The 15,604-nt window shown below is 42.0% G+C and overlaps 1 protein-coding gene across 2 annotated transcripts in view; it reads left to right on the forward strand.

The window, feature by feature from the left end:
- LOC124141363 (cilium assembly protein DZIP1L-like) overlaps window positions 1–15,604 on the forward strand; it is a 43,777-nt gene that overhangs the window by 18,049 nt on the left and 10,124 nt on the right. For both annotated transcript variants that reach the window (XM_046509356.2, XM_046509358.2), the window contains exons 15-21: window positions 1,387–1,444; window positions 3,039–3,180; window positions 4,154–4,231; window positions 5,421–5,523; window positions 6,351–6,561; window positions 7,860–8,078; window positions 10,675–10,780. In XM_046509356.2, coding sequence (XP_046365312.2) covers window positions 1,387–1,444; window positions 3,039–3,180; window positions 4,154–4,231; window positions 5,421–5,523; window positions 6,351–6,561; window positions 7,860–8,078; window positions 10,675–10,780 — 917 coding nt within the window. The remainder of the gene's footprint in view (window positions 1–1,386; window positions 1,445–3,038; window positions 3,181–4,153; window positions 4,232–5,420; window positions 5,524–6,350; window positions 6,562–7,859; window positions 8,079–10,674; window positions 10,781–15,604) is intronic.

Raw genomic sequence — 15,604 nt, forward strand, 5'->3', positions numbered from 1 at the left:
ACATATCATGATACACAGGTCACTATACGTATCATGATACACAGGTCACTATACGTATCATGATACACAGGTCACTATACATATCATGATACACAGGTCACCATACGATACATATCATGATACACAGGTCACTATACGATACGTATCATGATACACAGGTCACTATACATATCATGATACACAGGTCACTATATGTATCATGATACACAGGTCACTATATGTATCATGATACACAGGTCACTATATGTATCATGATACACAGGTCACTATACGATACATATCATTATACACAGGTCACTATACGTATCATGATACACAGGTCACTATACGTATCATGATACACAGGTCACTATACATATCATGATACACAGGTCACCATACGATACATATCATGATACACAGGTCACTATACGATACGTATCATGATACACAGGTCACTATACATATCATGATACACAGGTCACTATATGTATCATGATACACAGGTCACTATATGTATCATGATACACAGGTCACTATATGTATCATGATACACAGGTCACTATACGATACATATCATTATACACAGGTCACTATACGTATCATGATACACAGGTCACTATACCTATCATGATACACAGGTCACTATACATATCATGATACACAGGTCACTATACGATACATATCATGATACACAGGTCACTATACATATCATGATACACAGGTCACTATACGTATCATGATACACAGGTCACTATACGTATCATTATACACAGGTCACTATACATATCATGATACACAGGTCACTATACCTATCATGATACACAGGTCACTATACCTATCATGATACACAGGTCACTATACGTATCATGATACACAGGTCACTATACGTATCATTAAACACAGGTCACTATACATATCATGATACACAGGTCACCATACGATACATGTCATGATACACAGGTCACTATACATATCATGATACACAGGTCACTATATGTATCATGATACACAGGTCACTATATGTATCATGATACACAGGTCACTATACGTATCATGAATGGCATGGGAACTTCTTAATATAAATATTTCAGAGCAGGTTCAAAAGGAAAAGCTAACTGTAGACACATGTTCGTAGCGGCTTTTTTTAGTAGTTAATTGGAAATGCAAATTACAACATATTTTGTGATATTTGACTGACAGAAACGCTGAGGTCATAAAACGCGTTGTAGGAAGTTAATTTTAGCAAGTGTATCGTCTTGTATCGGTACAGAAAAAATATATATTATGTATCGTATCGTATTGTGGCATGAAAACTCACAATGCACCGGTGCACCGATGTATTGTTTCACCCTCAACAGTTACTGTTACCAGGAGACAGACGTGACTATATTTTCTGTTGAGCAGTGTTTGGCACCGGCAGCATGAGTAACCCTGGGCGGCGAAGCTTGCGGAGCACATTGGGGTTAGTAGCTCTCACTCAATTAGTTCTCTGAATCGCACATGGGTCGTATTTTAGGCTTAACACTGCTTTCACTCGCACCATGCCTGTTTCATTGTCTCACAGGTCTGCAATGCTTAGAGAAATCTGCAATTTCCTGAGGCAAGGGAGTTAACTGACTGTAAAAGTCCAGTTTCCACCCTTACCAATAGTGATGGGTACCACGAAAAATACAGTACCATGGTATACCGCGGTATCTGCTCAAATACCACGGTACATACCATGGTATTTGAACGCACAGAGAAAAGCCTTCATTTATGCCATTTTTACCTTTTTTAAAGCTGCAAACACATACATTCAACACAAAAACAAAATACTTTAAAGAAACACTTCAATTCATTGAACTGTGAACATTGAACACTCGTCATGACAGGCCGATGAATGTCGTCTGCTAAAGTGTTTGGGTGATGTCGCCTCATATGAGCGTATAAATTTGAAGTCCCACCACCACATTTCACAATACCTCTACATGTGTTGCATAGAGCTAAATTCTCTTCAACAATACTGTCTATTTTGCGTTTTTTCAGGCCAAAATACTTCCATACTGAAGCTTTGGCCCTCGCGTTTTTCACGGCCACGAAGTCCGCCATTTTGTTACCAAGCAGACATGCAGTTCACTCTCGAGACAGGATTTGCACGGGAAATTAAAAAAAACCATAACTTTCTATGGAAATTTATTAAATCTGACGTCCTTTACTATATATTAGTTGTTTGTAACACATGTATATAAAAATATTACTTAAACTATGTAGAAACGTAATATTCATCATCGGAAATTTCCATAGCCTACACGGACTCCGGAATTTGGTGAAGTACCGGTATAGTAAGGAAGTTTACCGGTACGTATCACAGCTAACAAAGACCATGGTATACCGGTATACCGGTAATACCACACACCTCTACTTACCAAACTAGGCTGGAATTATGGAGTTCTATTTTGGTTGGACTAACAAGTCTATGCATATTCAAATCAAAATTGCATATCTACGTCCCGTTCATAAACAACATGGATTTCAGTGTGCAGATTTCAGTCCACTGCATGATTTGCAAATGATTTTGTTAAAACAAATGCAAGTGATATGAGAGATGGAATCTGATTTGTCAGTAGAAGGGACATAGCTTGTAATAGCCATCGTTGGCGCTATGATCGAGCCCCGAAATTCTAGCCTAGTTCGGCAAAACTAGCTTGCCGTAAAAGGCGACTATGCTTGTTGTAAGAGGCGACTAATGGGATCGGATGGTCAGGCTCGCAGACTTGGTTGATGCACGTCATCTTATCCCAATATGTGTAGATCGATGCTTATCACTGGATTGTCTGGTCCAGACTCGATTATTTAGTGCGGCTTCAAACAAACAAACAAACAAACAAACAAACAAACAAACAAACAAACAAACAAATAAACAAACAAACAAACAAACACCCCCCGTATGTTGGTCCACACAATTTATCTATTGATCTATGATCTGTGTCACTTCAAAAGTCTGAAACTTGACTTTCTCACCTACTGTGATAAGGTTTAGTTCTCTGCATGCTATTCAATTATTTTTTGTCCGATAGAACCACTGGCACTCTGGGTGAACGGACCCTTGGCACCACCCAGTTCCTGGAACAACTGAGGAAAAACCCCACCCTGAAGATCATGCATGACGAGTTTGCTTCCTTGCTGGACGAACAGGTGGCGAAGAGAGGAATACCACCGGTAGGTGACCCACAGTCAGGTGGTTCATAGTTAGGCACAGTCAGGTGTCTCATAGTTAGACACAGTTAGGTGTCTCATAGTTAGACACAGTTAGGTGTCTCATAGTTAAGACACAGTTTGGTGTCTCATCGTTAGGCACAGTTAGGTGTCTCATAGTTAGGCACAGTTAGGTGTCTCATAGTTAGGCACAGTTTGGTGTCTCATAGTTAAGACACAGTTTGGTGTCTCATCGTTAGGCACAGTTAGGTGTCTCATAGTTAGGCACAGTTAGGTGTCTCATAGTTAGGCACAGTTAGGTGTCTCATAGTTAAGACACAGTTTGGTGTCTCATCGTTAGGCACAGTCAGGTGTCTCATAGTTAGGCATAGTTAGGTGTCTCAGAGGAAGGCACAGCTAGGTGGCTCATCGTTAGGCACAGTTTGGTGTCTCATAGTTAGGCACAGTTTGGTGTCTCATAGTTAGGCACAGTCAGGTGTCTCATAGTTAGGCACAGTTAGGTGTCTCATAGTTAGGCACAGTCAGGTGTCTCATAGTTAGGCACAGTGAGGTGTCTCAGAGGTAGGAACAGCTAGGTGGCTCATAGTTAGGCACAGTTAGGTGTCTCATAGTTAGGCACAGTTAGGCATCTCATAGTTAGACACAGTCAGGTGGCTCATAGTTAGGCACAGTTAGGTGTCTCATAGTTAGGCACAGTTAGGTGTCTCATAGTTAGGCACAGTGAGGTGTCTCAGAGGTAGGAACAGCTAGGTGGCTCATAGTTAGGCACAGTTAGGTGTCTCATAGTTAGACACAGTCAGGTGGCTCATAGTTAGGCACAGTTAGGTGTCTCATAGTTAGGCGCCTCATAGTTGGGCACTGTTCTGTGGCTCATAGTATTTTTCTAGTTGGCCAAGTTTTTCAAGAAATATGTTTTTTTCTGGTGGGAGAATAGAAACAGACACATTATGTAAAGTCCTCTATACATGGATTTCAGGGCTCGCCTGGAGTCAGTCAACAAGTGCTGGACAACAAGCTGGCCATGATGAGGACACAGAGACAGTCATATGTCAAGGTGAGTCATATCTGACCTGACTCACCCATGTGTATAACAGAGTGTCATATGTCAAGGTGAGTTATATCTGACCTGACTCACCCATGGGTATCACAGAGTGTCATATGTCAAGGTGAGTCATATCTGACCTGACTCACCCACAGGTATAACAGAGTCATATGTCAAGGTGAGTCATATCTGACCTGACTCACCCATGGGTATAACAGAGTGTCATATGTCAAGGTGAGTCATATCTGACCTGACTCACCCATGGGTATAACAGAGTGTCATATGTCAAGGTGAGTCATATCTGACCTGACTCACCCACAGGTATAACAGAGTCATATGTCAAGGTGAGTCATATCTGACCTGACTCACCCATGGGTATAACAGAATGTCACATGTCAAGCTGTGTCATATCTGACATGACTCACCCACGGGTATAACAGAGAGTCATAAGTCAAGGTGAGTCATATCTGACCTGACTCACCCACAGGTATAACAGAGTCATATGTCAAGGTGAGTCATATCTGACCTGACTCAACCATGGGTATAACAGAGTGTCATATGTCAAGCTGTGTCATATCTGACCTGACTCACCCACGGGTATAACAGAGTGTCATATGTCAAGGTGAGTCATACCTGACCTGACTCACCCACAGGTATAACAGAGTCATATGTCAAGGTGAGTCATATCTGACCTGACTCACCCACGGGTATAACAGAGAGTCATAAGTCCAGGTGAGTCATATCTGACCTGACTCACCCATGGGTATAACAGAGTGTCATATGTCAAGCTGTGTCATATCTGACCTGACTCACCCACGGGTATAACAGAGAGTCATATGTCCAGGTGAGTCATATCTGACCTGACTCAACCATGGGTATAACAGAGTGTCATATGTCAAGCTGTGTCATATCTGACATGACTCACCCATGGGTATAACAGAGTGTCATATGTCAAGCTGTGTCATATCTGACGTGACTCACCCATGGGTATAACAGTGTCATATGTCAAGGTGAGTCATATCTGACGTGACTCACCCTAGGTATAACAGAGTGTCATATGTCAAGGTGAGTCATATCTGATGTGACTCACCCACGGGGTATGGTACAGACAGTCATACGTCAAGGTGACGTGGTATTTTTACAGCTGTTTTTTTATTATGCCACTTTTTTCTTAATTCAAGGATGACCCAATTGTTTGCAGAAATTTCCTGACTTTGATGCGCTACGACAGTATTTTGATAGAATGGCGGAACAAAAGGCTCGTGAGAAAGTGCGAGCCATGAAGACATCACCACCACTGCCCCGTGAGTACAGCTGCCCTTGTGGGCGTCATATTGCAGTGTGTCCTTGACCTTGAGCGATCGTAATGCTATGACTGTTGGAAGGACCTGTGAAGATCCGGGGTAGAATAGGTCTTCAGCAAACCATACTTGCCGTAAAAGGTGACTATTCTTGTCGTAAGAAGCGACTAACAGGATCGGGTGGTCAGGCTCGCTGACTTGATTGCTGCATGTCATCGATCCCAATTGCAAGGATTGATGCTCATCATGTCAATCACTGGATTGTCTGGTCCAGACTCCATTATTTACAGACCTCCGTCATATAGCTGGAATATTGCTGAGTGCGGCGTTAAACAAAAACAACAACAACAAAACGGTCGGAAACAGGTAATTTGCATACTTTTTTAATTTGATGAAAGTTTGGACTGACAGAAATTAGAAGGGACTGGTAATTTTTAAAGTTGCCAGTCCTTCAGGACTGGAGGTTTCAAAAGCTATCGGGAACACTGTTATGATCAAACCTTTTACAGTTTCCTATGTAATCACTAAGAACATAATGTCATGGTCTATTCACAGATAGACCGACAGAGCTCAGAATGTTTACTCAAAACAAATGTTAGCACAGACTAAATAGCCTATATTGTGATGCAAGTCTAAAAACTAAAAGAGGCTTGTTGATTGCCAAGAATAATGTGCACTGAATAAATGCTGGAATCGTTGACATAATCTCTTATTTGATTACCTGGTGTTACCATGGTGATGGAGAATTATGTGAACACTTTTCAGACTTTGGTGAATTATGTTCATGATGTAATCATGTTTTTTTAATGATATTTATTGTTGTTTTCCAGCCCGCAATCTCTACCACTCACTGCCCTCGTCACACACAGGACCCCAGCAGACATCATTCAGGTCCCCCGCCCATACCCCCGCCCATACCCCCGCCCGCACCCACAGCCCCAGGGTCAGGAGCCCACAGCCCCAGGGTAGGAACCCTAGCCCCTCCCCACCCAAACCTGCCCCTCGGTCCACCACCCCACAGAGGACTCTACAATCAACTGGGTAAGTCAGTCACTTATGTGTTTTTGGTAACCTAGTAGATGCAGCGTTCACCCAGTGCTTTCAAATTTGAACGCAAAGACATTTTCAAGTCACATCATTATCACCTAAATGCTACATTTGGTCACATAAGAATTGACTTGAATTGTTTTGGGTGTTTTATGGAGATGTATGTTTTTGTTTGTTGGTTTGATTGTTTTTTGTTTTAAGCTGCACTCAGCAATTTTTCAGCTATATGACTGTGGTCTATAAATAATCGAAATTGGACCAGACAATACAGTGATTGACATCATGAGCATTGATGAATGCAATTAGGATACAATAACATGCATCAGCCTAGTCAGCGAGTCTGACTACCTGATCCCGTTAGTCGCCTCTTACATCATTCACCGAAACAGTTTTCCTGCTACTTTCCTGTTACTCTAGTTATCAAGACAACTCTTCAAAATTAATACTCACTTTTTATTTGTCTACTTTCCAAACTCCTTATTAGGGTATGGAGTATTTTTGTTTTCGTTCTGTTAAAAATTGCCTATGGCTCTTAAGTATAGTGAAATTCCTGAAACTAATTTTGCGAAAATAGCCGTGTTTGGTTTAGTACACTAATGTAGAATTAGGAATTTTAGGATTTTACTGGTATGTCTCTTATGTTATTTTAAACATTGATATGTTTTGTTTTCATCTGCTGAAAGCCAATTTCATGGAGGGGCACGGGTGGCCCAGTCGTCTAAGGCGCCGCGATTCGCTGTGCAGATTTGCATCCCTTGGGCATGCCAGAAACCTATGATTGTGGGTTTGAATCCCGGTTCCCCCCGATTATGTTTCTAGGTTTGTCAGCACCATACCCGTGCTCGAATCGAAACGCAGCGAATGGGTCAAGGGCAGGGTTAGAGCTTAACTCAAAAGCTTTCTTAGCCTGGGTGAAGATAACGGGCCCTTGTAACGTTTTCAATGGCTAAAACAATGGAGAAATTTGTACAAGCCCCCAGGAATTTGTAAGCGCCGTGATTTGGGCACGCCAGAAACCTATGATTGTGGGTTGGAATCCCGGCTCGCCCCGATTATGTTTCTAGGTTTGTCAGCCGTTCTCTGAAGTGGTAAACGTCTGAGACCTGCATCACTTCGGGCTTTCCTCCCACATTAAGCTGACACGCCGTGATATAACTGGAATACTGTTAAAAGCGGCGTAAAACCCAACTCACTCACTCACTCACTCCATTACATGGATCTAAACAAGGGTTTGGTGAAAATATTATGTACAGACACTTGAAGGATGTTAACGACATCTGTATATTCTCCAGCTCCACGACCGAGTGGACCAGCACGCAGTGGGATTCAGAGGAAGAGTCAGAGGAGGAAGAGATGGGAGGAAGAGGCCAACCAATCATGGTGACACCCTCCAAGTCGAATCGTCAGCCAGGTCACACAGGCCCCACCCCCAGTCCCCGCCCACGGGGGCAACTGATTCAGTCGAAGCCGCTGCGTGACATCGATGACGATGATTGGGATGAATCTGAAAGGTGAGCTGATGCACATCAGAAAAAGACCACTGAAACTGAATTTTGATGGAGACATTTAGTTTCCACGAGCAATTATAGCGCTAAGATGACAGAAAGTCCTGTACATTAACAGTTATTTACAACTCTCCTATGGCACTTAGATCGCCTTGTTGAACCATGTTTGTTTGTTTGTTTGTTTGTTTGTTTGTTTGTTGTTTAACGCCACACTTAGAAATATTCCGGCTGTATGAAGGCGCCCTCTAAATATGGAGTCTCGACCAGACAAACAAGTGTATTATGAGCAGGCGTCCACCAGAAACATTTAGTTTCCTCCTCTGGCCAGCATTTAGGATGCTGGGGACGTATTCTAACCCAGAATCCCCAAAGGGTCGGATCATGAAGAATAATTCAGGACATGATACTGCTAATATGAAGAATAGGCCAGGATTCAGCCCCTGCAATGTGATTTCCAGAGTTGTGTCCCTTAGCTGTGCCATGATCTTCTGTCACTGGTTCGAATCCAAGATTAGCTGTATCATGATGCTTGGTCTGACATCACCATACTCACTGTCACCATAATTTAACTGAAATATACTGATGGAAATAAATAAGGGATCGCATAGTGTGTTTGGTCAATGAGTCCGAATGTTGTTATTTTTTGGTGGCTGTTTTTCGGAAGTACATGGTCAACATCTCCAAAACGCAGGGTATCACCTATAGAAAGACATGCAGTGCACGTGTTTCAGTAGTTTTTCATGGCGCAATGGGGTATAAAGTCTTCTACTGTAAGACCAATCTCATTGACATCAACTGCGTGGAACATGCCAAGACAGTACATGTGTTTGAAGGAGAAATGGCAGGCAATCGGGATGGTGAGATCAGGCCAGTCACTGCGAGAAGTTGCAAGACACTTTCATAAGTCCATCAGTGTCCTCTCACGACTGTGGAACCTCTACAGGCAGATCGGCGATGTTGTCATGAGACGTGGGCGTGGGCCACCAAAGAAAACTACAGCTCGTCAAGATCGTCAGATTCGGCTGATTTGTTTGAGGGATCGCTTTAAACCTGCCCCAAAAGTGAATACCGAGTTCAGAGCTGTCACACATCTACGGTTAAGTGATCGCACAGTTCGTAACAGGCTGCGTTCAGCGGGTCTACAAAGTCGCCGTCCCGTGGTAGGAATATGGATGACTCAAGAACACAAACCGCGAAGGTTACAGTGGGCAAGGCAGCATGGAGCCAGACAGCTGCGTCGTTGGCGATACACCATGTTCAGCGATGATTCTCGTTTCAATGTGGACAATGCAGATGGTCGGATACGTGTTTGGAGACGACGTAATGAACGATACCAAGCATGCACTGTCAAACAGCATGACAGATACGGAGGTGGATCAGTGATGGTCTGGGGTGGAATCACCTACGACAAGCGAACAGATTTGATTCGTGTGGATGGTCGTCTAACTGGTGTTCGTTACCATGACGAAGTGTTACGCCCAGTGGTGCTTCCGTTCGCTAACAGAGTTGGGCGGTTGTTCGAGTTTCAGCAGGACAATGCAAGGCCACATACTGCTCGTGTTTCAGCCGATTTTTTTAGGCAGAACCAGGTCGCTGTGCTTCCATGGCCGGCTAAAAGTCCAGACGTTAACCCGATAGAACATTTATGGGACGTTCTTGGTCGTCGGGTGCGAGATCGCATTAATCAACCTCGTAATCTGGACGAGATGTTTGACTGTTTAAGACAAGAGTGGCATAATGTTCCAAGGGCTACAATCCGGGCATTTATTCGGAGTATGCCAAGACGTTGTCAGGCTGTTGTGAGAGCTCGTGGTGGTCACAGGTCATACTGAAGAACTGAGATTAAGTCATTATTTACCATGCAGCTTTCATCTGATCAAGTGTTGTATTAAAATCTTATGTCTGCACCATCTATGCGATCCTTTATTTTATTCCATCAGTGTACTAAAAGATGCATTAAAACCAACTCATTCACTCACTCACTCAAATAGAAATGATCAATGCACATGTTTAAAATTGACACTGGGTCGTTTCCTGATCCTCACCAAGACTCGGGCAGCATGTCTGATTAATCAAGGGCCCTTGTTTACATATTCGAAGTAATAAGCGCCCTGCTCTTAAAAGCGCCAACGGCGATATTTGTTAAAATATTGGCTAGCGAACAATCCCAATAAGCACCCATTCCGATTGATCAATGTACACAAGACTTTTTTTTTCATGTATAATACACACTCGTGTGTTATTGGCAATTAAATTCTGGAAAAATATATCTGTCGTATATAAACATTTCAGTCTGTCATGATAAACCACAAAATTAACGATTCAAATAAATGTTGACTTCAGTGACCTGTGACCCCATTTGTTTTTACATCATATGAATACAAATATCGGTAGTTGAAAATGGGTTGAGTCAGTGTTGGTTTTCGAGTCCTAGATTAATCTGGTGATGGGTTCCATTTCAAAGTGTAAACATATATCTTTGTTTCAATGTGCATGTTAGTTGTTTTATCTACTTTAGAGATGCAAATGATAAAAGTTGTGTGTGTTGTGTTTTCATGCGTAAAAGCGTGCCTATTGTAGATACGCATCCCCCGTGTTTCAGCACTGTCAGCCCCAAACCTGCGGCGGTGAAGACCCGGGTCATCATGTCTCAGCCGAAGGGGCAGAAAGTGTCGGAGCTGTCACGGTCAATAGAGTCACAACTCGTGGTAAGTTCTTAAATTAGATGAGCTGTCATATACTTCTCAAATGAAGTTAAGGATCACCTGATTCTTTCATATTACAATAGTTAATCTCTCATGCCATGACAGATTAATATTACCAATATGAAAGAATCGGGTGATCCTTAACTTCTTTTGAGTAGTATATTTGTGCACTGAAAGGAACATTTTCTTAGGCTGCCTACTTTTATTTCTTTGTCTGATTTTCTTGGTCAACAAGATGGTGGCAAAATGTCTTCTTTGTCAGGGTTGATTTGAGATGAATTTTTACAAGCCAAAATTCTACCAGAAAACATGTTCAAACTATGCAAGGTTGTTTTCACTGATCATTTATAGATCCTGCAACCTTAAGTTTTTGCAAATGTGAAACCTTTCTGCAGAAGCCATTAAAAAAGACATTGAAAGTATTATATGGGTGAAAAAAGAATGATACCTTTTGATGTCACACCAAGCAGTGTGTTTCTTTCACTGCAGGATTTGTTTCACTCTGCCAACTTTAACGAGATCACTAAACAAAATATGTTTTTAACTATACTCAACCACAAAAAAAACGCGAGTTGTACATAAAAGGCGGATAACATTAAGACCATAAGAGATATGTAGATAACATTAAGACCATAAGAGATATATAGATAACATTAAGGCCATAAGAGATATGTAGATAACATTAAGACCATAAGAGATATGTAGATAACATTAAGACCATAAGAGTATGTAGATAACATTAAGACCATAAGAGTATGTAGATAACATTAAGATCATAAGAGTATGTAGATAACATTAAGACCATAAGAGTATGTAGATAACATTAAGACCATAAGAGATATGTAGATAACATTAAGACCATAAGAGATATGTAGATAACATTAAGACCATAAGAGATATGTAGATAACATTAAGACCATAAGAGATATGTAGATAACATTAAGACCATAAGAGTATGTAGATAACATTAAGACCATAAGAGTATGTAGATAACATTAAGACCATAAGAGATATGTAGATAACATTAAGACCATAAGAGTATGTAGATAACATTAAGACCATAAGAGTATGTAGATAACATTAAGACCATAAGAGTATGTAGATAACATTAAGACCATAAGAGTATGTAGATAACATTAAGACCATAAGAGATATGTAGATAACATTAAGATCATAAGAGTATGTAGATAACATTAAGACCATAAGATATATGTAGATAACATTAAGACCATAAAAGATATGTAGATAACATTAAGACCATAAGAGATATGTAGATAACATGAAGACCATAAGAGTATGTACAGTAGAACACGGATACAATGAACACAGATATAACGAACACATATATAGCGAACACATATATAGCGAACCCAGATATAGCGAGCACAGTTATAGCGAACACATATATAGCGAACACAGACATAGCGAACACAGATATAGCGAACAAACGGATACAACAAACTGTTAAAAAATCCCTGATTTTATATCTCCCATATAATATCATATAAACTTTACGTATGTAACGAACTCTCTACAGCAAACTAACGGATACAGTGAACTGATATCTGATCACTGACAAGCCCACCTACCACTTATCAGTGACGTGTATAGCGAACTGAGAAATCTCACTCAGTGTCAAGTGTCACTGACAATTGGCTGTACACAATCAGCGGTGAATCAACACAATCGCGGCGAATCAATACCATAAATGTTGTTGATGCTGGTATAAAAACCAAGAAAAACATTGCCATGGAATTTGTCATTCCAAAATCAACATTGAGTACCATAATGAAGAAGAGAGAATCCATTCTTGAATCCTGACTGACTTTGGCCCCGCCCAGAAGAGGTTACGAACTTCCAATCACCAAGAAATTAGGCCATGAAGATTTCACGTGTCCACTGCATGGATCGACCATTTTAAGCAGAGGAGGGGGGATTGTAGCAAAACGAACATCATCGATGATTGGTTGACCTCAGAAAACATTTTCAATGCAGACGAAACTGACCTTTTTGGCCGACTTCACATCTCCCCGTATGTAAATCGTAAAATGATAAATATGTTTACATTTTGTGCATGTATTTGATAACAGTGTTCGAAAATGTTATGAATTTGATGTTATTAAATGAAGTAAATGCTGCAATTACGCGTATTGTGTTTCGTTTTATCCGAGATGATGGATGTTTGCGAGCGAAAACGTGTATGACGAACAACGGATATAACAAACTGATTCTCTGGTCCCTTGTTGTTCGTTACATCCATGTTCTACTGATGATAATATTAAGAAATGATAACTGAGAAAAGATTTGATAATAAATGGGTGTTGATTGTTTGATGACAACAATCCGTATTTAATGAAAAATCCCCCCAAAACATGGTACCGGTACCCCAAAACAGAAAAATGACAGGTGTCAGTCATGTCCATTAACAGCGTGTGTGGCCTCCGTTAGAAGTGATATGAGGGGTGTTCATTAAAGATTTCCCCTGACCCACTTCCGATGGACCTAGTGGAATGAAACTTGGCATAGGTATTAGTCTTTCTCCACATAGGAACCACCAAGAGTTACACACTTCTCCCATCGTTTTATGCAACTATGGAGACCCCGCTTGTAAAAGCCCTCATTTTGCGTCTCAAACCAGGACTTGACTTCAGAAATCAGTGTTTCATCATCTGTGAAACGTTTTCCCTTCAAAAATGACTTCATGGTTGGAAAGAGGTGGAAGTCAGATGGTGCAAGGTCAGGAGAGTAAGGAGGATGTGGAAGGGTTTCATAGCCACAGGACCGCGCTTCTGTCTGGGCAACATGAGAGTTGTGTACTGGAGCATTGTCTTGCAGGAGACGGACACCCTAGGTCAGCATGCCACGCCTCTTAAGCTTGATAGCGTCCCGCAATTTCCGCAGCAGTTAAGCATAATAAGCTCCTGTAATTGTGGTACCCTTTGCGAAGAAATCCATCATCACTCCTCCGTGCTGGTCCCAAAACACAGTGAGCATGACCTTGCCTGCAGAGGGTTGGACATGTGCCTTCTTTGGGGTTGGTGACTCCACATGCTTCCATTGCATCGACTGAACTTTAGTCTCAGGATCATAGTGATGGACCCATGTTTCATCCAGTGTGATAAGTCTGTCAAAAAAGTTTGCCTGTTTTTTTTGGCACTTGTCCAAAAGATCCTTTGAGCAATTGACTCGTTCCTGCTTTTGGAAAGGTGTGAGCAACCTGGGAATCCATCGTGCAGACACCTTATGCATGTTCAAATTGTCATGGATGATTTTTTCCACAGACCCTACACTGATCTTGACATCTTGTGCTACCTGGCGAACAGTTATATGTTGGTCTGCCAAAATGGCGGTCTCCACTTGATGGATAGTGTCCTCATCAGTGGCTGAATGGGGGCGACCGGGAATGGCAGCTGTTTCCACAGATGTCTGACCACTCTTGAACTGGCGATGCCAGTGTTTAACAACGTCATATGATGGGGCATCTTCCCCATAAGTTGCTTTCATTTCATCGGAAGTTTCTTTTGGTGTGCGCCCTTTCAAATATAAAAACCTAATCACTGCTCGGTATTCTACTGGCTTAAAAGTCACACCCTACTCGATCATAACACCTGTAAAAGTGGTATGATTAATAGTTCGGTGCTGCAAATTCAGACATAACCCATAAATACATGTATCATTACACATGTGAAATTTCAACCAAATATGATAACTCTAAGTGGTTTAGGGGAAATCTTTAATGAACACCCCTCGTACAGGCCCCACATTGAGTCTTATTGAGTTGACAAGTCTTTGGATGAAGGCTTGTGGAATCACTTTCCATTCACGTATCAAAAGGCTTCCAGTTCCTGAAGTGTATCTGGCTGCCTTGCAGCCTGAAGACGTCTCGCAATCTCGTCCCAGACATGCTTAATTGGCGCCATGTCCGTGACAAATATGGCCAGGGCATCACAGGAATGTTATTCACTCTGAGGAAGTCCATAGAGACCCATGATGTATGGGGACGAGCGTTGTCCTGCTAAGGTTGACCCCGGAAGAGAGGTCTGATGTGTTGCGAAACCCACGTGCTGAGGTCACCGGTTTCATTGAACTGAGTTCACGAGTGCAGGCGATATTTCATCTCCGATACAGGTTATACATTTGAGAGTTTTTATTACAGTTATTTAATTAAAAACATTGTCTATGTGATGAGTCGGTTTATAAGTTGGACAAACCATGTCTCCTCGAGATTACTAGAGATTGTAAACCCTCATGTGATGGTTTATAATCTCTAGTAATCCCTCGGAGACATGGTTTCTCCTACACATCCAGTCTCTACATGACAGCAGTCACACGCTGACCGACCACGTGTAGAGGGGTCCTGTGATGATACCTGAAGCCTCCCCACACCATCATGCTTCCTCCTCCCCACCGGTCGGCCTGTAAGACACAGCAGTAAGCGTAACGCTCATTACGTCATCTCCACACTCTGACGCGGCCATCGGCATGAGAAAGGTTGAACCTTGATTCGTCTGAGAAGACAACTTGTTACCACTGTTGCCGTCACCAATGCAGGTGCTGTTGGGCCCACTGCAGCCGTTGTTGGCGGTGATGTTGAGTCAGTATGGGCCTGACGTAAGGTTGACAACATCTGATTCCCGCTGCTCATAGACGACGAACTGTGTTGGCTGATGGGGACCTAGAATGGTTGCAGCTGTCTGTGTTGCTCGTCGCTGTCGGTCATGCAGATGTGTCACCCGGATGTAACGGTCGTGCCCTGGAGTAGTGATCCTCGGCCGTCGTTTGATGCCTTGTGACTAATCTGGTGATGGTAGACACATGACATCCAAA

This window comes from Haliotis rufescens, unplaced genomic scaffold, assembly GCF_023055435.1.
Source record: "Haliotis rufescens isolate VD_foot unplaced genomic scaffold, xgHalRufe1.0.p SCAF_25, whole genome shotgun sequence".
Taxonomy (NCBI): domain Eukaryota; kingdom Metazoa; phylum Mollusca; class Gastropoda; order Lepetellida; family Haliotidae; genus Haliotis; species Haliotis rufescens.